A 22,026-nucleotide genomic window follows, 5' to 3' on the forward strand; every position below is an offset into this window, starting at 1 on the left:
CTTATCACGTTTTGAAATTCCTACTCTCACCATTTACAACAGGGATCATCATCATGTCTTTGTAACAAAAAAAATAAAAAATCAGGGTTGTGATGTATTATTGAGAAGAAAGAACTGGGGTTTAATTTTAAAAAGTGAATAATTTCATGATCATCTGTTGTTTAATTACCTTAATTATTTCTACTTTTCTTATGTAGGAATTGCGTCTAGTATGAAAATCTCTTATTAAAAGTAATCCCGACAACTTCTAGTGCCCCTGTGACTAAAATATGACCATGTTCCATAACAAATTTCACTCTATTGTCCATTCACAAGTAAATATAATTGCCAAAACAGCCCTATGAGAACTCAACTGTTTAGCTGCTCCAAGTAGCTGAACCTTTTATTTAAATTTCTTTATTTCTAAGTCTATTTGAATGTAGTTTTACTGGTTTAGTCTATTTTTTGTATCATCTTTGTTTGTTGTTACAGAATCCTCAAATGAAAGGCTATCACGCCAGAATTTTCATTGTTTTCCTCATCCTTTTTAGCCTTTCCTTTTTCATTTCACTTCCCCCAAATCAATCTCCCACTCTCTCTTATTTCTTATTTTCCTATTCCAATTATAATAATCTACAAAAGAGAAAAATCTTTAATATTTACCATCCTTTCTTTTTCTTTTTCTTGCTCTTGTTCTCCTCTGTCTTCTTTCTAGAATTTGGGTTCATCATCAGCTCTACCAACTACAACAAGGGACACCATTTTGTTGGTTCATGGATCGTCATTGGATAAATATTCCAAATAAACTTTCAGCAGAATATGCTGCTGGAATGAATGAATTCATTAGTGTTGCAAGACACTCCATGGCCTCTAATGGGATGGTTCTATGCCCTTGTTGTCGATGCGTGAATAAGAAATCACAATACATGCATGTGATAAAGGTGCACTTGATCACTCATGGATTTCTTAGTACTTACACAAGGTGGTATCACCATGGTGAGCAAGCAGAGGAAGTAGAAGATGAAGGATTATTCGATACCGAGGATAATGTTGAAGATTCAGATCAACGTGATGATTTGGCGGCAGGTCTTCATGATGCTATTGGTAGTAAGTATTTTGACATTGGTCCAACTAGTGACTTCAATGATGAATCTCCACTTAATGTGGATGACAAGTATGATGCATTGTTTGAGTCACTTCATAAGCCTTTGTACAATAATTGTAAAGGTTTCTCTGTCTTAAGCGTGATGGTGAAGTTGATGAATCTCAAAGTTCTTAACAAATGGACAGATAAATCATTCGACGGTCTTTTGGAGTGTTTGAGAGAGATATTGCCCGAGGGTAATCAGTGCCCAGGGAATTATTACCAGACGAGGAAGCTTCTTTGTGAGGTGGGCTTAGGCTATGAGCAAATTGATGTTTGTCAATACGATTGTGCATTGTTTTATGGTGAGAATGCAAATGCAGTGTCATGTCCTGTATGCAAGTCTAGTCGTTATGTACGAAATCAAATCGCACATAAACGACTTAGATGATTCCCAATCAAGGCACGACTTAAGCGATTGGTTAGTTCGAAGCACACTTCTAAAGATATGTGATGGCATAAAGAGGTACGGAAAAATGAAGCTGGGATTTTACGTCATCCTGCTGATGGGGATGCTTGGAAGCATTTCAACAATGTTTATCTTGATTTTGCAGCTGATTCCAGGAGTGTACGAATGGGGTTGGCGTCAGATGGGTTTAACCCTTTGTCTAATATGACATCAACCTATAGTTTGTGGCCAGTGATATTAATTTCGTACAATATGCCACCTCGGGTCTCCTAATGGAACAAACTATCTCATGTCTTTGTTAATTCCAGGTCCTAAATCTCCTGGAAAAGATTATGATGTGTTCTTGAAGCCATTAATTGAAGATCTTAAAGAGTTATGGGATGGAGTCAATGCATATGATTTGGTCAATATGGTCAATGCATGTTTAAACTTCGAGCTGCAGTCTTGTGGACAATTAGTGATTTTCCCGCTTATGCATACTTGTCTGGGTGGAGAACTACTGGTAAATTAGCATGTCCTGTTTGTCTTGAAGATACAAGATCTAGAAGAATTACTGACAAACAATGTTTCATGGGACATCGATGTTATTTGAAAAGAAACCATTCTTGGAGAAAAAGTAAAGAATATGATGGATCTACTGAATTACGTTGCCCTCCTAGAACTTTTACTGGTGATGACATTTTAAAGCAATTGGAAGAAATTCCTATTCATACCCCTGGTAAAGCACCAAGTAATTCTTCTAGAAAACGTAAGCGTGGAGAGAAAGAGCTGAATTGGTGTAAAAGAAGTGTTTTGTTTGAATTGTCATACTGGTCAAAGCTCTTGCTGCGTCACAATCTTGATGTGATGCATATAGAGAAAAATGTATGTGATAACATTATTGGAACACTTTTAGACATTGAAGGTAAATCGAAAGACAATTTAAAAGCTCGTAAGGATTTGCAAAATATTAATATTCGTGAAGAGCTTTGGCTGAAGAAGGACCCTTCTAATAACAAGCTTGAAAAACCTTATGCTAATTACACTTTGACGAGAGAAGAATGCAAAGATTTTTGTAAATTCATTCAAAGTGTTAGATTACCAGATGGATATGCTTCGAATATTAGTCGATGTGCAACAGATAATGACAAACTAAGAGGAATGAAAACTCATGATTGGCATGTTTTACTTCATAAGATATTACCAGCTGCATTACTTCCTTTTCTGACAGACAACATTCGTGGTACTTTGATTGAACTCTGCCAATTCTTTCAAAAAATTTGTGCAAAAACATTACAAATTTCTGACATAGAACAATTGAGAGATGGAATTGTAATAATTTTGTGCAAGTTGGAAAAGATATTCCCCCCATCATTTTTTACCAAAATGGTTCATCTCTGTGTTCACCTACCCGATCAAGTGTTATTAGGTGGTCCAGTTGCTTCGAGATGGATGTTTGGGACAGAACGCCATATGGGTTTGTACAAGAAATATGTGAGAAACATGTCTCGGCCTGATGGTTCAATAGCGGAAGCTTTTGTTGTAGATGATGCTGTAACTTTCTTGTCAAGATATGTTTCTAACATAGAGACAAGATTCACAAGACCCGAGCGTAATTGGGATATACCTTCTCCAAATCATAAGTTAGATGTTTTCAACTCCAATGTTCGTCCATTTGGGGCATCTACTATCAAATTGCTTCAAAATTGGAGAAAAGTCGTTCAATGGTATATATTGAACAATTCTGTAGATGATATCCAAGATTTTATCGAGTAAGTAACAATTTCTTTTCTTCTTCTAAATTATATCAACAAAATATCATTTACTTATTCATAGAAATGAATTTGAATGTAGTGATCATATAAAGTTGTTGGAAGAAAAAGGTCTTTCAGATTCAGAAGTTGCCTTATAGCACAAAGAACAATTTCCTTCTTGGTTTAAGAATAAAGTAAGGGATTATCATTAATTGTTTCTTACTAAATTCTTAAGTTGTGACATCATTCATCATAATTCAAATTCTTTCATACTATAGGTGTCTCAAATGTGAGTTCAAAAATCACCTCTTGCCAATGATGATTTGTACTATTTATCTCAAGGTCCACTTGAACGGCACAACACCTACCAAAGTTGTATTGTAAATGGTGTTCGATTTCGATGTAAAGAGCGTGAAGATACTCTTAAGACACAATGTTCTGGAATTTGCACTGAAGGTGATCATGACAATATTAATATCCTATATTATGGTGTCTTGATTGAGATTTTGCAGTTGTCATTCGTTTTAGATCGGAAGGTGTTCTTATTTCGTTGTAAGTGGTATAACTCCAATCCAAAAGGTAGATCAATTGTTGTGGATCATAATTTGACTTCCATCAATACATCTACTGATTGGTATTCTAATGAACCATTTATCTTGGCAACTCAAGCACAACAAGTTTTCTATTTGCTTGATATGAAGCGTGGTTCAAATTGGCGGATTGTTCAAAAAGTAAATCATCGATCTATTTATGACATTCCTGAAATTATGGAAGAGGCAGTAAATAATGATGTGTTTCAAGAAGAAGAATCATTTCAATTTCCACCTTTTCAACCAACTGAGTATTTCATTGAAAGTTCATCTTTAGTTCGATTAGATGTTCCTTCTGTAACTCTTTCAGACCAACTTGTTGTTGATTTATTTTTAAACCAAAATCAAAATGTTGACAAGGATAGTGACTTAGATGAAGATTTTGATGAAGGAAATATATTCTGTAATAATGAAACATTTCTCTCAAGTGATGACACTAAAAGTTCTACAGAATCATAATGTGATGATGATGCAGATTCTTAATTCATAGTTAGTCATCTTGTCATTGATCAGTTAGTGCCTCGTGAAATTTGTCTACAAATGTTCTTCCCCAACTAGCCAACTAGCCAAGCACCCTGTACACAAACAGAAATACAAGTACAGAAACTAAGGTTTGCAAAAACTGAGATGAAACAAGATATATAGACATCCATATTCTTAATTCATAGTTAGTTTCTTAATATTTGTAAATATTTATTTACTAATCATTTCCTTTGTTTTATTTCACAGAATTTTAGTCATGGCACTTGGTCGTCGCACCACTCGATCTACTACTCAAAGTCAACAAGTTGAACCAGTCATTGATCTTCTTGCTCCACCTTCACAAGTTGTTCGCACTACTCGGTCGAGTATAGAGAATCAACAAGTTGAACCAGTCATTGATCCTCCTGCTCCACCTACACAGGTAATTCGCACTACTCGGTCGAGTTTAGAGAATCAACAAGTTTGTCACACCACTCGATCTATGGCACTAAGTCAACGACCTAGAACCACCACACAATCTAATGTAGAGAGAGAACACCCTCAAGGCTCCACACACCCTACTGTACAGGGTGAACAAGTCAATGTGACGACCCATTTTGATACCGAAGATGATAATCAATCTTCCCAAGTTCCATATGGTAAATTTAATGTCTTTCATGTTCATTTCTTTAAATTTCTATTTATTTTAATTAAGATTATATTGTATTGTAGGACAAACATCTTCCTTTAAGCCACGTGGAGTTACTCGCGGCTTGACAACTACAACTATAGCTAAGGCATCATCAACTGGAAAGTTGTCAGTGACTTTTAATGCGGAGTGTCGTCAACCAATTTGTACTAATGCTGAGAAATTTAATAATGAGATTGGATTCAATATTCGGAATCATGGTACATTTCATTATAAAGAGTGGAGAATGGTCCCTGAAGATGTGAGAGCTCCATTGCGACACTATCTTTTGGTAAGTCATTTCACAATATTACATTTATATTTGTAATATTTATAATTAATATTGTTTTATGTTATAGGAACATTTTGACATCAACTTGAATGATGAGACAACTAAAAAATGCATTGATGAGCAAATGAGAAAAGCTTGGAAGGGTCATAAGTACAAGCTGCACTTATATTTCAAATAAATTGGAGGAGAAAATGATCTTGAGATGGCCAAGAGCAAACGTCATCCAGACTTAAAAGAAGAACATCAAGAAGATTGGATGATTTTGTGTGATCGTTGGTGTTCTTCTGAATTTAAGGTAACATTTTTTATCATAATATTGCTATTATGATAGGAACAAGAGACCGGACATACTATTTGCATATTACTATTGTCCTTAACATCTAGCTTTTTGATATTTTTTCTGTTTTATTGAATTTATATTGTTGTATGTTTCCAAGATTGTCCACAAATGTCGAACTACTGCTTAATTTTGAAATATTGTATTGGCTATAGATGACCTCTTTGTTGAAATTTCTGTCTTTCTTTGACTGTGATACCCAATCAGTTGTTGTGTTTATTTCATTTTGGTTGTGGGAATGAAGTTTTTTCTAACTATGTAGTTGATGTAGTTAAGGTGTTTGGTTAAATGTTTGAATGAAAAAATGAAAGCTAATGTTATTATTTTGGCATCATCTACTCTTTCTAGTATTTGGCCCTACATAAACAACATCTACTCTTTCTAGTATTTTGTTTTGTCTTTGATTTACAGATTTTAGTGTTAAACTGTTCAATAAAGTTCGTAATAAATAGACATTGTGTTGTTCAAAAGAAAAGGTTGTGTAAAAAAATTTCTAATAAATTTTATTTGGATTTATTTCTTCAGGAAAGAGCATTAAAGAATACTACCAATCGATCAAAGAGGAAATGGGAGTCAAAAAATGGTTCAGTCTCCACACCACGACATCACATTCGACGTGGAATGGTGTTAACTTCTCCTACCGGTCAAATTGAGACATGGCGTCTAAAGCATTATGATGCTGAGAAAGGATGGACTGGAATAGAGCTCGAGCCATTATATGTAAGTAATTTAAATTTTTATTTATTATATTTCTTACTAATAATTAATTAAATATATTATTAGGATAAAATGATGGAGTTAAGGGGTCAACATCCTCCAGAAGAACTGTCTGATAAAGAGATTATGGAGCGTGTACTTGAACGTGATTCGGTATACTTGCGAGGGTGGGGGCGGTCACCTAGTGTCACAACTTCTACTTCACATCGTGAAAATATTGTGGGTAACCAACCAACTTATGAAGAGTTAGTTGAACGACTTAATGATACAACTTCCCGCCTTAATGCTACTAACGAACAACTTAGTGTGGTTGTGGATATACTTCGTCATAACAATTTGATGGCACCGCCTCCACCACCTCCAACAGACCAAGCTACAAATGCAAATTTAAGAGAGTCGCCATCTTTTTCAGTTCGGGAGTCACAAGATGATTCTTAGTTTATTTACATTAATTTACTAAGGAATGAACTTTATGAAGTTTTTTTTATTTTGGTAGGGGTAACCTTAAAATGATAACTTTATGACTTATTTTAGTATTGAACATTATAAAGAATTTTAGCATTAAACATTTTATTCTTGTATGGTTATTTTCTAGTTTATTTATAATATAGAACATTTATAAATAACTGTTATTATCTTTTACCTACACATAACCATTAAATTTCAACAAAATATAAATTGTGTAACAGACCAATAAAATAATGCTATGTGGGCTAATAAAATGACACCACGTAGGATGCCATATATGATGCCACGTAGGATGCCACATATGATGCCACATAGGATGCCATGTCATCAGCACATAAAACTATAGAAACCATGTCAGCATACACGTAGGATGCCATGTCATCAAACACGTCATCTGATGACTCATCAATTGATTTATAACTTAGTGGGGTCCACTGATTCTTTTACCTACCAATGTTAATAAGTGTAGGTAAAGACTCTTTCCCCACTAATCTTTACCTACCAATCTCTACCAATTCAATATTTGTAGGTAAACCATATTACCCACCATTAGGCTAGTTTTACCTACACTTACAATTGGTAGGTAAAGACCCCATTTTCTTGTAGTGTGGGAGATGTGGGACACGTGGCACGTCTCCCAGTGGGAGACGTTGGATGTATACGGGGGTACATCCAACGTCTCCCACTGGGAGATGCCACGTGTCCCACGTCTCCCAGTGGGAGACGTTGGATGTCCCCATGGCCACTTCTCAGCCTATTTCCAACGTCTTCCACCATTTTTAATGTCTTCCAATTGTAGTCATTAATAAAAATTTTCAATGTCTTACACCATTAGACATTTAAAACCCCTGATAAGTTTTAATGTCTTACACCAATGGTGTAAGACATTGTAGGGAGTCATTGTATATCAAATTTGTTGTAATGACTGAACGTGCCGAGAATGAAGACAGAAATGCTTTCAAGAATCATGAGCAGTACAAAGATTACACCCACCAGGGAAACCCACTCCCGGAAGGTTGGAAAAGGGGGATGATGAAAGAATTCTTGCAAAAGTTCTCAAAAGGGAGATCCTCCTATTAGATGGACATTGTAGATCTAGCTATAAGGATAGCTGACAAAACTCTGTTTACAAACTAGATCGTGCAAGAGCCAAAGCCCAAAGACTTCGTCATACCAACACTGTCGGTCAGCCTTCAACGAGAAAGGTGATCCCTTGGATCATATCTTTCAATTTCAACAAAAAATGTCCCTAAAAGTCAATAATGAGGCCATTCACTACAAGGTCTTTTCCACTACGTTCCCTAGTCTTGCGCTTCTATGGTTCAGAAAACTACATCCAATGTTCTATCAATGGCTTTGGCGATTTTAGAAAGCAGTTCTTGCAACTATACAACGTCGACCGAGAAGCACCTAATTAAAACTATGGGAGATCTATATCACATTGAGAAAGGTGAGAATGAACATCCAAAAGCATAACTTCAACCTATTATCGATTTACTACACAACATTGACACTGTCATCGTTGCCAATTTGTTCATCAAAAGCATGTGCAAGTTGAATCGCTGTTGTACGAGAACCTCACTATGACCCCATCATACAACCTCAATGACATAAAAATTAGAGTTGGAGGAGTCTTTCGCGTCCTAGAAGCACGAGAACACGCACAGAAGAAGCTGGCAGTGATTTCAGTCCTAGCTGTTAATAACCCTTCTCCACCAACCAAAAAGGACAAGCGGAAGTCAACCAATTTTAGCCAATAAAAGGACTCCAAAAGATCCAAGAACGGAGACGGACCGCCGCGCTATTCAGATTTTGAGTTCAACACTCCTAAAAAAAAGATCTATAAAGAAAATAAAGATCGCCAAATTTGGCGGACCCCATTCAAAATCTAGTCCCCAGCTAACAGAAGAGACAAAAAATATATATTGCATCTTTTATAAAGATCACGGCCACACAATAGTCGAGTGTAAAAGTTTGTACAGACAGATCCAAACACTCATGCAAAATGGGCGAATAACTCAATACATTAAAGTAGCCTCTATTACCAATCCGCCTCTGCCAGTGACCCCAATAACCATTCAAACCGCTGCACCCATATTGCTTGCAGAGGTGACACCTATTAATCATCAGCAACCATTAAAGCAAGTTCCCATAATTCATAGAAGACTCAAGCCAGCTCTTGAAGATGAACGTAAAGCCATGTAAAATTCTTATGTGTCAATTTCAATTTTGCACATTTTATTGTTGTTTTGATAATCTCATCAGACAACTCTCAAAGTTGCTCCTGTAGATTCACAATTTGCACAAACAATTTAAAGTCACTTCCACATATATTTAAGTTATGTTTGTTTAATGACTTAGTAATTATATAAATTGGAATTTCAATTGGTATTAGAGCTGGTTACTAAACTCTTAGTGCGATCCTGTGACATTCCATTTGTCTTGTACCTTGTCATATGAATTTCTTTGTAGAAGGGGGTTCGGGTTCCATAACCCATCCTCCATTACAGAATGACTATAACTATCTCTACTAGAAGGTAAGGATGAAGGCTCTTATCAAATTTCAAGACGAAAAGTCTGTAGATCAATCTTAACTTGCTGGTCTTAACTTGTTGAAATAGATGTTGCGTCTGATAGAACAAAGATAAAATCTGAACTTGAATTGACTGATGTGGAAGATAAATGTTCAAGTTGTAATATATAATAAAACTTTGCATGCTATTTTTAATGTTGTCAGTGAAGAATATACAATGTTAATTTCATCTTGTGAGTCGACCAAACAGGGTTGACAAATTCTTCAAATTCAATTTGAAGGAACTAGTGATGTCAAGTGCTCCAGGCTTGTAATGCTAACCACATGATTTGAAAATCTCAAAATGACTGAAATTGAATCTGAAACTCTCTCACTGAATTTTATGGGAGATAGTTTGATATTGCTAACGAATATTTTTCTTTGGGTAAAAAGTTAATTGGATAACAACACTCTTGTTAGGAAAATTGTTAGAGTTTTTCCTGACATGTTTCAAACAAAACTCACTATAATTGAGGAGGCAAAGGACCTAGAAACCATTAAAGTAAGAGAATTGATGGGCTCTCTCCGAACGTTTGAACTTAACCAACAAATCTTACAAAAGGAGAAACTAAGTGCTCAAAAAGAAATATCCATTGCATTGAAAGTTTCCAAAGAAAAAAAGGTAAATTCAGATGATGAAGGGGATGATGAAATCGCCTTGTTAATAAAAAAACTAAAAAATACATGGAAAAGATAACTAACTAGAAGACCATGTTTAAACCTTAAAAAAGTAATAATTTTTCTAAATTATTTGATTCTAGTAAAAGGTGTGTGAAATGCAGGGAATGTGATGGTTTTGGTCATATTCAATTTGAGGGTGCCAATACTTTAAAGAAAAATAAGCCACTTACAAGTGTGAGATAATTGTTAAAAAATGATGAAATTAAGTGATTGTCAAAAGACCTTGAGCTTATGGAAAAAATGGTAAAAATTCTTACATTTGGATCCACTATTTTTGAAGTTATTCAAAATGCAGGTAAAATAAACAATGCTGGATTAAGATCTAGTGGAACGAATCCTAAATGTAAAGCAATGGATATTAAAAATTGAAAAATTGCCTTGGTTTCCTAAACTGGGAAATCTATGCTATCAACACAGGTTCATGAGGAATCAACTTCGCAATTTGTCCCAACTCTTGGGAATTAGGTAGGTATGAAAGTTGTTTCTCAAAACAACAAATTCATGACATTTAATCCTTTTTGTCATGTGGTGTGAAAGGTCACATTCTCAAATCAAATTATTTTAATCATCATTTTGGAAAGTCAAAACAATTGTTTGAAAAAAAAAACACCCTGCCCAAGAAATTTTGGGTTAGAAAAAATGAATTAAATTGTTTTATTACTATTACTTGTCTAAAAACTCATCCATCTAACTCTTGATGCTTTGATAGTAGATGTTCTAGACATATGATAGGTGTTGAAAGCTTACTTATCAATTTCAAACCTAAAAAATGTGGTGCATTAACTTTTGGCGATGGTATGGATGGTAATATCCTTGGAAAAGTACCCTGAATTTTTAGGGTTACCCAAATTGAAAAATATGTTGCTTGTTGAAGGTCTGAAAGCTAATCTTATTAGTATAAGTCAAATTTGTGACTAAGGATTCCGTGTAAATTTCTCTTGTAATGATTGTCAAGTTGTAAATCAAAATGGTAAATGTGTTTTGAAAGGGTTTAGATCTGTTGACAATTGCTACACACTTAACCAACACTCTCTTGTCACTCAACCACAAGTAATCTGACAAACTTATTATGGCATAAAAAACTTTGTCATATAAATTACGAAAGTTTGAAAAAAAATAGCAAGTGCAGATCTTGTTCGTGGATTACCTAAATTGGGTAAGGAATCCACTAGTAAGTGTGAACCATCCCAATTGGGAAAGCAATTGAAAGTCTCTCATAAAGGTATAACTGACATTCACACTTCAAAAGTTCTAGAATTGTTGCACATAGATCTTATGGGTTCAATCCAGGTGGAAATTATTGATGGAAAAGGTATATATCTTTGTGTGTGTGTTGATGATTTTTCTCACTTTACATGGAGTTGACTTCTTAAAATATAAATTAGATACCTCTGATTCTTTTAAAACTCTGTGTTCTAAATTAAGAGTGCAACATAGGGAAAATTGTGAGAATTAGAAGTGACCATGGTAAAAAATTTGAGAATGTTGTTAATTTGTGATGAATCCAGTAAATCTCTTGGCATAGCTCATGAATTTTTAACTTCCAAAACTCCTAAATAGAATGGAATTGCTGAAAGAAAAAATCATACCCTTCAGGAAATGACAAAGGTAATGTTTAATAGCAAAAAACTTTCAAAAATATTGTGGGCAGAGGCAATTAACATTGCATCCTATATAATCAACTGTGTGTTCTTACGTCCATGTATAAAACACCTTATGAAATTTGGAAAGGTAAGAGACCTAACGTAAGTTATTTTCATGTGTTTGGTTGTATATGTTATATTATTAGGGATCGAGAAAATACTTGTAAATTCGATGCTAAAAATGATTGTGGAGTGTTTTTGGGTTATTCCAATAACAGTAGAGCCTGTCGTGTTTATAACATGAAAACTAAAACTGTTATGGAGTCTCCTAATGTGGTTTTTGATGATTTAAAAGATTCCTCAGAATATTCCAAAGAGAAAATTGAAAGGTTCTTGGAAGAAAAAGAAGAAACCCCTGTTGTGATAGTAGTGGAACTTTTTCCAGTAGCTTTGGAAATTGTTGCACCAGAAATGGAATTTGTTACAATAACATCTGAACGAACAAAATGAGAAATTCCAGAAATCATCTTTGACCCTATTCAGAAGAAACCCTCCACCAGAGTAAAAAAAGAATCATATTTCTGACTTAATTCTAGGTAATATTGAGGAAAGTATGGTCACCGAAATAAGGTATGTCAATCTTGTTCAATTTGAGTGTTTCATCTCCAATCTTGAGCCAAAAATTGTGAAAGAGGCCTTGAATGATGAATATTGGATTAAAGCAATGAAAGAAGAGTTAGAACAATTCACTAGAAATAATGTATATAGTCTTGTACCTAGGCCTAATCATACTAATGTCATAGTTACCAAATGGATTTTTAAAAACAAATCTAATGAGTTTGTTATAATAGATGGAAACGTGGCTAGGTAGGTTGGTGGCTCAGGGATACACTCAAGTATAGGGGGTAGATTTTGATGAAATATTTGCACCTATAGCCAGACTTGATTTGGTTGTTGCCTATATATGTTATCGTTTATACCAAATGGATGTTAAATTCGCCTTTTTAATAAAGAAGTTTTGTGGAACAGCCTAAGGATTTGAAGATCCCTACTTCCTTGATCATGTTTTAAGGTTGAAAAAGGCTCTGTATGGATTGAAACAAGCTCTTTAAGCTTGGTATGAAAGATTAACTTAGTTCTTGGTGTTACGTGGGTGTAGAAAAGGTGGTGTAGATAAAATATTGTTCATAAAAAAATGTAAGTTATGACATTATTATTGCTCAAATTTATGTTGATGATATTGTGTTTGCTCAAAATGTAGTCACATCATCTCTTACCATCAATTGGAGATGAGAAGGATTGGATATATTCCCAAAGACTACTTGAATAAAACTAAAATAAAGAAGTAAATAACAATGATGATCTAACTTTTTTATTACTGAAAGAACTTTTCACTCTTCAATAATATTACATAAAACGAAAATGACAAAAAAAACATGTATTATAAATATAAATACCCTTGAATCTAATCTTCAAAATATTGTACATGATATTAAGTTATACTACTTTATTATATATCTTCTAGTACTTGACTACTATAGGACTCCGGACATAGTGTTTCCCATCTGACCATTTAAGTTGTCCAAACACATAGTCTTCAGTCTTCTTGGCAACCTTTGGCTTCAAAATAATCTCAAATTTCTTTTCCTCACCAATTTTGCCAAAAGTCAAGCTGGTAGGTTTAACATATATAGAAACTCCAATTGGGGCCCTTACATAAGCCTTGTAAGTGCCTGGGGCACCAACATTCTTAATTATTCTAGTAACTATCACAGACGGTGAACTAAGATTGGTAATCACAATCGAAGGGTAGTTGAAGTTGGCTATATTGAATGAGGTGGGGCATTTATATGGCTTCTTGGTAAATGTTTTCAGCATTGTTTCATCATAGCCGTGAGCACATAAAAAGTTTAAATAATCATCAATAGTTGTGTCATAGACAAGCCCAGGGTCCATTGCTCGATTTGGTTGGATATGGCCTGAACCATATTGAAAAGGTGTTGCTTTTTTTCTATTCCAGTCCAACAGTGGTCCCTTGTTGCTATCTTGTATTCTAGCTGTAAATAATTATAACTTTAATGAGAGATAAAGAATTTTATAAGACAAGTATTTGTGGAATATACATATGTATGTATATGTAAAATTAACCTGTTGTCATGATCGCCGAATGAATGATGGCAGGACTCCAATTTGGGTGAAGGGTTTTGAGAAGACCAACAATCCCTGAAACATGAGGACATGCCATTGAAGTTCCTGACATTATGTTAAATTGGACCCGACGTTTATCAAATGGTAGTTGATCACTTGGGCCGAAAGCTTCAGGAAACGCTGCAAGAATATTCACTCCTGGTGCTGTGACATCCGGCTGTAAAGGTGATAATATGGAGAAAGTTATTTAACATATCATTAAACCAAAAAAGAAAAAAGAAAAAAAAGAGCTTGGAAGGTAGACCTTGAGCAAAGCTGGCTCAATGACATTAGGTCCTCTGGATGAAAATGAAGCCATGATTGGGGATGGCTTTACTTCTACTTCAGTTTTTGTCCGAGTTATGTAAGCTTTAGGGTTTCTGAAGTAGTCTCAAAAGTATCATGAGTTAAAGTGAAGCTAAAAATATTATCTTGTTGTAAAAAAAAAAAGATAAAGAAAAGAAACATACAAGGAAATAAGTCACTACCTAGTACTGTTGAGATACTCGTATACAAATTTTCCTTGAGTGCCATTGAGATGAGATGAAGGAAGAAGATGAGGATCGGGATCATTGTCATTAAGCAAGATATCATTAATTAGAACCACTCCTACAGCACCCGCAATAAAAGCTTGGTGACCCTTTTCAAGGGGTGAACTTCCATCCCCAACATAACAAATCAAGATCTTCCCCTTTACTTTCTTTGGATCAAGGCTTTTCGGCAAACATTTTTGACTGAATAAAATATATATACAACTATTAAATAATAATAATACCAGTATGATTTTTTCCAACAAGATTATTGTTAATATTATTTATACTTACGCAGATAAAGGATCTACTTTAGCAGCTTTTGACCCGCTGATCAACGGATAAAATTTTTTAGATGGCAAGCTACTTGAGGAAAGGCTTGATCCCTACCATACGAAACTTTTATTACAAAACATGAAATCAAACTTTGATAGACTTATAAATTATTTTTACCTTAAGTTGCTTCTTGTTTCCAAGAGTTACATAACTATTGAAGTCACGGTCGATTGTACTAGCTGCCACAGTTAATAACCACGGTGACACTTTACTCACAGTCTCAGGATCAGGTCCATTGTTGCCAGCTGAGACAACCACAACAATATTATTCATAATAGCATGAAAACCCCCAATTGAGATTGCGTCCTCAAAAAATTCTTGAGGGGCACCACCAAGAGAGATGGAAAGCACGTCAACACCATCACTTATTGCCTCGTCAAATCCTGCCATAATGTCAGCATCAACGCACGGTATGCCATTGATTGGAGTCCAACAAACTTTGTAAGCGGCGACGCGGGCTTTGGGAGAGCCACCCTTTGCAGTGCCGTTTGCATTGCCAAATATATTTGCACCAGGGACAAAGCTTCCCCCAGCTGTGGAAAGAGTATGAGTCCCATGCCCATTATAGTCATCCCGACTAGTGAAAAAGTTTTTGTTGAGTGTAGAGGCGTTGACGGTCTTTAGATATGCAAGATAACCTTTATTAAAGTACTTTGCTCCTATCAGCTTCCTAACAAATGGAAAATGGTGTATTAGACTATGGTGTCTCACATGGAATAAGTGTAAAATTATTGAACCATTAATAAGAACATGTGTAACTCCACTAATCACCAATTGGTTTTTAGATGGAGCGTCATGATTCTTGTCATGGTATCAAGAGCCAATTGCATTTGATCCACACCAATCCAAAGAGTGAGCAAAGTTGCATGAGATCCACATAGTGCGAAAAGACAAAATAGGCCACTTGTGATCAGGTGATTCAAGATGAGCGAAAAAATCACCACCATCTTGAGGGGGAATATTAGACTATGATATCCCACATAAAATAAGTATAAGAATATTGATGGAGTCTCATGATTCTTGTCATGGAGAAAAGTAGTAATTTTTTAATACTATAAATGAATAGTGGCATTTGGTTGCATTTTTTGCTTATTACAATAGTAAGGAATTAATATATGGATGAGAATGTTACAATTTGTTACTAACATGCACTATACATAAATTTCACATGAATAAAATATTACACATCTATACAATTATACATACATATTAAGTTATCAAAACTTTATCTCATGTTTGATACAAAAGAAAAAAAGTTAATTGTATAGAATTTAAAAAAGAGTAAATGGTGGCTAAAATACGTTTTCAAAATGTTGCACTTTTATACCTAACCATTTTTTTTGCGGTAAATAATATACTCAATGTCTTGAAAATGTTGCACTTTTATACCTAAACTTTTTTTCCCGGTAAATATACTCCATGTTCTTAAAATGTTGCACTTTTATACTCTTATTTTTTTTATTTTGATAAATAATAAGAAAGTGGCGGAAAAATATAGGATTTTAATTATTTTTTAAATTTTAAATTAAACAATAATAAATATTTTATTAAAATTATTTAAAATAATTAAAAACTTATATATTTTCATCAATTTAACATAAGTTTTTGAAAGAAAAGAAGTAAAGCAAAAATGTAAGTTGTAATTATTTTGATTAATTTTAAGAATCTTATTTCTTTTTATTATTTTGAAAGTGAAAATAATTTAAAATTTTAAAAATAACTAAAATCCTATATTTTTCCTTTACTTTCTTATTATTTGTCAAAATAATTAAAAAAGTAAGTATAAAATTTTAACATTTTAAAAATATTGGATATATTTACTGCAAAAAAAAAAGTTTAGATATAAAAGTGCAACATTTGAAGATATTGAATATATTTACCGTAAAAAAATGGGTATAAAAGTACAACATTTTAAAAATATTAGATATTTTAGTCGTCATTTTGTGAATATTGTGAAATTAGAGCACAATTTTCTTATGCTGAAATTTTCTATATATAATAAAGTTTAATAAATGCTTTCATGTAGTGTATAGATTTTATACCCTACGGCAGAAAACAAACTCCATGTGAAAAACATTGTTAGTAATAATAACAGAAAGTGGAGATAAAAGGACCAACCTATTACAATGGATTTTATCATCAATGACTGGTTGACAACTTCCACGCCACTTTGATGGAATAGGCCCAATCCCTTCATACTCGCTAAAGCTTTTTGATTCAGGCCAAACACCTATAAACAAACTCTCACCCCTCTTAAAAATAAAAGGAATATTTTTTCTTAAATACATAATTTTTTAGTTTTTTTTTTTATCAAGAAGGAAATGAGCTTCATTAATCAACCAACCAATACACCTAAACAAGACAATAACCCCACAAAAACCGTGCAAACAGAGGTAATAAAAACAACCCACCCAAACTAATTACATTGTAATCTTGTCTATAAATCTCTGTTACTATAAAGTTAATTTTTTATTGTTCTTAATTTTTTTTAAAAAAATATTTACTCAAATTTTTAAAAATACAATTTTCAAAGTTTCATATAATTATAAAAACATGGTCTTAAGAAAAAAAACTTAAAAATTACTCACTGCATCAAACTAAAATAAACTTAAAACAAAATACAAAAACACAATATTTACCAGAACAACTAAACATAAAAATGAAAAAATTTACTTAAAATCATAAACTTGATATAAAAAATATTTAACCATAAAAATGTAATATTTTAACAAAATTAAGTATTTTCTGTAAAAATTTAAAAATAAAAATAAAAACTATAATTTTATTAGGGACCAATTATGCCATTATTATAGTATAAGAAGAAAATAAAGTATAGTTATAATTAAGATAATATATTTTTGTCTTGCTAATATATATACATATATAAAGAGAATAGACGAGTAAGCGAAATATATACCACCGTCCAAATTTCCAATAATTACATCTTCACCAAAGCGTGCTTTGGTCCAAATAGATTGAGAAGCAACGACTTCGTCATTTCCTTCCAATCTAAGAAATTCCCATGAACGAGTCGTGTGCAATTTCACTCCTTTGCTCAAGAAAATTGATACCACATCTGGATGCTCTGTATTAATTATTATTATTATATATAATTAAACCAGTTGTATATTTAAAAAAAAAACAATTGTTTGAAATATTTAAAAATAGAACACGTGAACATTTGACCCGCTAAACCCGCAAATTCGACCGACCCGCAATCCGAAAACCTATTTTTTGGGAAAACCTGTTGGATTTGGATTAAATCCGATCCGAACCTGAAAAAAGTCAGGTCGGGTTCGGGATTGAAATTTGTTAAAACTCGAGTTCGGGTTCAAACCCGAAATCCGAAAAAAATGGTATTATTGAAAAAATGTGTAAAAAAATAGCATTTTTGAAAATAAGTGTAAAAAATAGTATTTTTGAAAATTTTGGTTTTTCAGCCCAAAACCCAATTGGCCCAGCCCAACCCAAAATTCAAAAATAAAATTATATTTAAAAAATGGTATTCTTGAAAAAAAAATGTAAAAAATGGTATTTTTGCAAAATTTGGCTTTTCAGCCCAAAACACAGATGGCCCAGTCCAACCCGAATCAAACCCAAATAAAACCCAAAAATTTCGGATAGGTTTTGGTACCATTTTTCTTAACCCGAAACCCGAAAATCCAACTCATGTGTACCCCTACGTAATATGTTGTATAATATGTTGTATGCTGCATGAAAAGAAAAGACAAATGACTTACTTTGAATTTCTGCAGCTTCTGCCTCATCAAGAATTGCAGCAAATCCATTAATATATTTATTATACGAGTAAAAGATGGCATCTTTGGCTTTTTCCTCACTGCACAAGAAAATTAAAGAATTATATTTTCATTTTATGAGGAAAATAAAAAGAGAAAAGATGTATGAGATATGATTATTACCTTCCTAAGTATGATCCAAGAAGGTTGTGATGAGAATTTGTGGCCCTTTCAAGATCATCTGAGGAAGGGTTCAGACCATGCGAATGTGTTCCCATGTAAACAATATATGGCTGCATGCATACACATATTGTAACATAAATCTTCAGATTGATTGAATAGAAGAGAAAAATATAACAGATTTAATATATTTACATGGAACGACTACAACGCATCTTTTTTTTTTAACACCGGTGCATCCTTTTTCTATTTTCGGCACCTGGATAGCTATAATACACACATTCATATAAATTAGTTTGGGATTATAACTATTCAGGTGCCGAAATAGAAAAAGGATGCACATGTGTTGCAAAAAAAAGGATACGTTGTAGTCGCTCCCTATATTTATATATATATATATATATGAATTATATTCTTGCCTTTTTAATGGCTTCCACGTCCGGTGATTGAAGCAAAATGAAAATAAAAAATATTGAAAGAAGAGAAGAAGAAACAGCACTACTACAATGTGGTGCCATATTATTCCTTTGAAGGAGAGCTATGGAATTGTAGAGAAGGCTTTGGTTTCAACTCTATTTATAGACAAAGCAATTAACTACATCTATAGACTTTCCATTATAACTATAGTACATCAATAATTTAATTTTGTGGAATTAATATTTACTGATCCAGTACTTTCTTTTGGATAGTGGGACATGGAATACCAGGCCTAGGGAAAAGTACCATGGTAAAACTACAGAAAATATTCTTGTGCCAAAAATATGACTTTTTTGAAGATATGTGATATATATTTGAAATGTGATGAGAATCCAAACACTAAAAAGATATATAGCTTGAATTTTAGTGTCTCAAGTGATAAAGAAAAATTAATATGGATCATTACACATATTTTATTTATTTATTTATTTATTTATTATTCATCTTATTATAAGTATATTTTTTAAACTGGCATTAAATTTTATTTTCTAACTATAGGAAAGTTTAATTAATGTCAGTTAAATAATATATATATATACATATAAGAAGGATATTTTTTATTGACAAAAATAAAAGGGGGACAAATTTTAATTTGTGTGCTGTATTTTTGTAGCACATATATTTATAAGTGTAGGGTTTTAGATAAAGTGATGATGTGCGATGCATTTTGATTTTTTGACAGGACTCAATTAACGTTAAATAATAGAATTAAAGTAATTATTTATTAGATTCCTTGTCACTTTAATTTGAGATATGGGTCCAAGACTCTTTGTTCACCTAAACTGTTTATAATTGAATCAATTAAATTGATTGATATGGAATAATTGTACCATAATGTTTTAAAAGTATGTTAATTGCTTTCATTTTTCTTCATCATCTAAAGTATGTAGTGTCGGTTAAAACTTAAGATATACACAAGCCTAAAATGAAAAAATTGTTTATATCGTTACTAAAATGTTTGTGGCTAGAAGTAAATCAGTTATAAAAGTTACAATTTATTATAACTAAAACTAGGCATTAGTAATAAGTTGTGAATTTTTTTTAGTCAGTGTTAGCATGATTTAAGTAATAAGTTTGATCTTAACATTTAAGTCATGACAAAAATACTCCGACAATCAAGTTACATCCTACCAAACATATTAGACCAAACATATTTACATCCTACCAGCACCTCAAAAAAGGCCTGAATTTTGATGTTCTAATTACAATTGATCCAGCCAATTCAAATCACTAGTTGTGAAGCCTTTGCCTGTGATGTCTTTTATCCTATATTTGACCACATTTTTAATATTTTGTACAAGTAAAACTGCCTGTTTACATTTAAGTTGCCATAACACTTCATTCCTATTTAGCCAGAGCTGATAGCACATAGCAGCCAGAGTGACTGTGAGCACGCCTTTCTTGAACTTGCTATGCCTTATATTGCTCATCAATCCATGGATCGAAGTAGCTGGTGTCCTCCATTTTAGCCAATTCTTTACTTCTGTTAATACTCTACTGCTGTACGTGCATTCAAAGAGAAGATGTTGTATGCTCTCTACAGCAACTTCACACACTACACATTCCACCTCTTGACATATATGAAACTTCTGTAACCTCTCTCTAACTGGCAGTCTTCCACACATGATTATCCAAACACAGAAATCTATGTTTTGGTACCGCTGTGTTATCCCAAACCAGATGATGCCATATGACCTTGCTCTGTATTGGACATAAAAATCGATAGCCTTTTTTTATCTGGTATGCTTCAGACTGAAATTCCTGAGTATCCACCAGCTGTTTGAAGCTATTTTTGACATTGACAATTTGCTTCCAGTACCAGCTACTTGCTGATGGAGCTTCATAACTCCACCAGTCAGCTGTACCCAAGTATACATGGTGAACCCACTTGATCCAAAGATTGTCCTGTTTTGTTGCCACAGCCCATATATATTTCCCTATCGCTTCTTTATTCCACTCTAGGACATTTCTAAATCCCAATCCACCCTCCTTTTTTGATTTACAGAGTGTTTCCCAACCAACCAAGCCAGGCCCCAAGAACTTGGACTTTGCTTTCCATAAAAAGGCTCGGCAAATAGCATTTATTTTCTGCAGCACTCCTTTGGGCAAAATCATGATCTAAGACCAGTATGAACTGATTGTGAGCAAAACTGAATTAATTAAAACAACTCTACCTGCATATGAGAGATTTCTAGAGCTCCAAGTTCTAATTCGAAGAGTCATTTTCTCCACTAACATTTCACACTCTTCAGCTGATATTTTTTTTGAACTAATTGGGATGCCTAGATATCTAAATGGTAACTTACTTCTCCCAAAACCAGAAATATCCATGATTTTTTGAACTTCCATGGTACTCATTCCGCAGCAATATATAGCCGATTTGGCTTCATTAGGATGCAAACCAGAAGTCTGAGAAAATAACTTGAGTCTTTGTAATAACAAATAGATTGATTTAAAATCACCATGGCAAAATAATAGGACATCATCCGCAAAACATAAGTGATGTAACTTGAGTTGGGCACACCTTTCATGATATTGAAATTCTGGTTTGTTACCTATTTTCCTCAAGATACGCGTGAGATATTCCATTCCTAACACGAAGAGTAGAGGTGACATGGGATCTCCTTGCCTGAGTCCTCTTTGTGGTGGAAAATATCCCTGCATTGAGCCATTTAGCAGTATAGAAAATCTGAGTGTTCGAACACAAATCATGATAGGCTTTACTAAATGCTCAGGAAACCTTAAAGCACTTAACATCTCCTCTATAAAATCTCATTCCACCATGTCATAAGCCTTCCTCAGATACGCGTGAGCTCCAAATTATTAACTATTAAATACACACTATTATTAACTGCAATTATTAGTCAGGAAATATATTTAACTAAGAACTCTTTTAAAATCTATAGCTTTTGTTTAAATTATTA

The 22,026-nt window shown here is 33.5% G+C and overlaps 3 protein-coding genes across 3 annotated transcripts; 2 read left to right on the forward strand and 1 right to left on the reverse strand.

The window, feature by feature from the left end:
- The first annotated feature begins 752 nt into the window (after positions 1 to 752).
- LOC133786147 (uncharacterized) lies at positions 753 to 4,314 on the forward strand. The gene is made up of 7 exons (XM_062225357.1): positions 753 to 1,457; positions 1,590 to 1,752; positions 1,841 to 1,954; positions 2,065 to 3,283; positions 3,379 to 3,459; positions 3,544 to 3,640; positions 3,778 to 4,314. Exons 1-7 carry the CDS (start codon positions 753 to 755, stop codon positions 4,312 to 4,314), a joined length of 2,916 nt encoding a protein of 971 aa, XP_062081341.1.
- A 280-nt stretch (positions 4,315 to 4,594) lies between these two features.
- LOC133786148 (uncharacterized) lies at positions 4,595 to 6,919 on the forward strand. Its single transcript, XM_062225358.1, has 4 exons — positions 4,595 to 4,976; positions 5,050 to 5,297; positions 5,365 to 5,592; positions 6,160 to 6,919. The coding sequence occupies exons 1-3, from the start codon at positions 4,595 to 4,597 to the stop codon at positions 5,473 to 5,475; spliced, it is 741 nt and encodes a 246-aa protein (XP_062081342.1). The 3' UTR covers positions 5,476 to 5,592; positions 6,160 to 6,919.
- A 6,175-nt stretch (positions 6,920 to 13,094) lies between these two features.
- LOC133786149 (subtilisin-like protease SBT5.3) lies at positions 13,095 to 21,217 on the reverse strand. Its single transcript, XM_062225359.1, has 11 exons — positions 20,762 to 21,217; positions 18,629 to 18,738; positions 18,449 to 18,546; positions 17,626 to 17,793; positions 16,827 to 16,938; positions 14,826 to 15,378; positions 14,667 to 14,758; positions 14,331 to 14,576; positions 14,108 to 14,222; positions 13,804 to 14,020; positions 13,095 to 13,712 (listed from the first exon to the last, which is right to left on the reverse strand). The coding sequence occupies exons 1-11, from the start codon at positions 21,215 to 21,217 to the stop codon at positions 13,177 to 13,179; spliced, it is 2,703 nt and encodes a 900-aa protein (XP_062081343.1). The 3' UTR covers positions 13,095 to 13,176.
- Between the last annotated feature and the right edge of the window lie 809 nt (positions 21,218 to 22,026).

Source organism: Humulus lupulus, chromosome 6 (genome assembly GCF_963169125.1).
Source record: "Humulus lupulus chromosome 6, drHumLupu1.1, whole genome shotgun sequence".
In the NCBI taxonomy this organism is placed as follows: Eukaryota; Viridiplantae; Streptophyta; class Magnoliopsida; order Rosales; family Cannabaceae; genus Humulus; species Humulus lupulus.

Bases quoted from the DNA above. Each gene is read 5' to 3' on its own strand.
- LOC133786147 (XM_062225357.1), top strand. From the start codon at position 753: ATGGATCGTCATTGGATAAATATTCCAAATAAACTTTCAGCAGAATAT. The intron at 3,284-3,378 runs GTAAGTAACAAT...GATCATATAAAG, and splicing joins GATATCCAAGATTTTATCGA to TTGTTGGAAGAAAAAGGTCT. The intron at 3,641-3,777 runs GTATTGTAAATG...GAGATTTTGCAG, and splicing joins GCACAACACCTACCAAAGTT to TTGTCATTCGTTTTAGATCG.
- LOC133786148 (XM_062225358.1), top strand. From the start codon at position 4,595: ATGGCACTTGGTCGTCGCACCACTCGATCTACTACTCAAAGTCAACAA. The intron at 4,977-5,049 runs GTAAATTTAATG...ATTGTATTGTAG, and splicing joins ATCTTCCCAAGTTCCATATG to GACAAACATCTTCCTTTAAG. The intron at 5,298-5,364 runs GTAAGTCATTTC...TTTATGTTATAG, and splicing joins CATTGCGACACTATCTTTTG to GAACATTTTGACATCAACTT.
- LOC133786149 (XM_062225359.1), bottom strand. From the start codon at position 21,217: ATGATTTTGCCCAAAGGAGTGCTGCAGAAAATAAATGCTATTTGCCGA. The intron at 18,547-18,628 runs GTAATAATCATA...TTTCTTGTGCAG, and splicing joins CTTGGATCATACTTAGGAAG to TGAGGAAAAAGCCAAAGATG. The intron at 14,223-14,330 runs GTAGTGACTTAT...AGACTACTTCAG, and splicing joins GAGTATCTCAACAGTACTAG to AAACCCTAAAGCTTACATAA.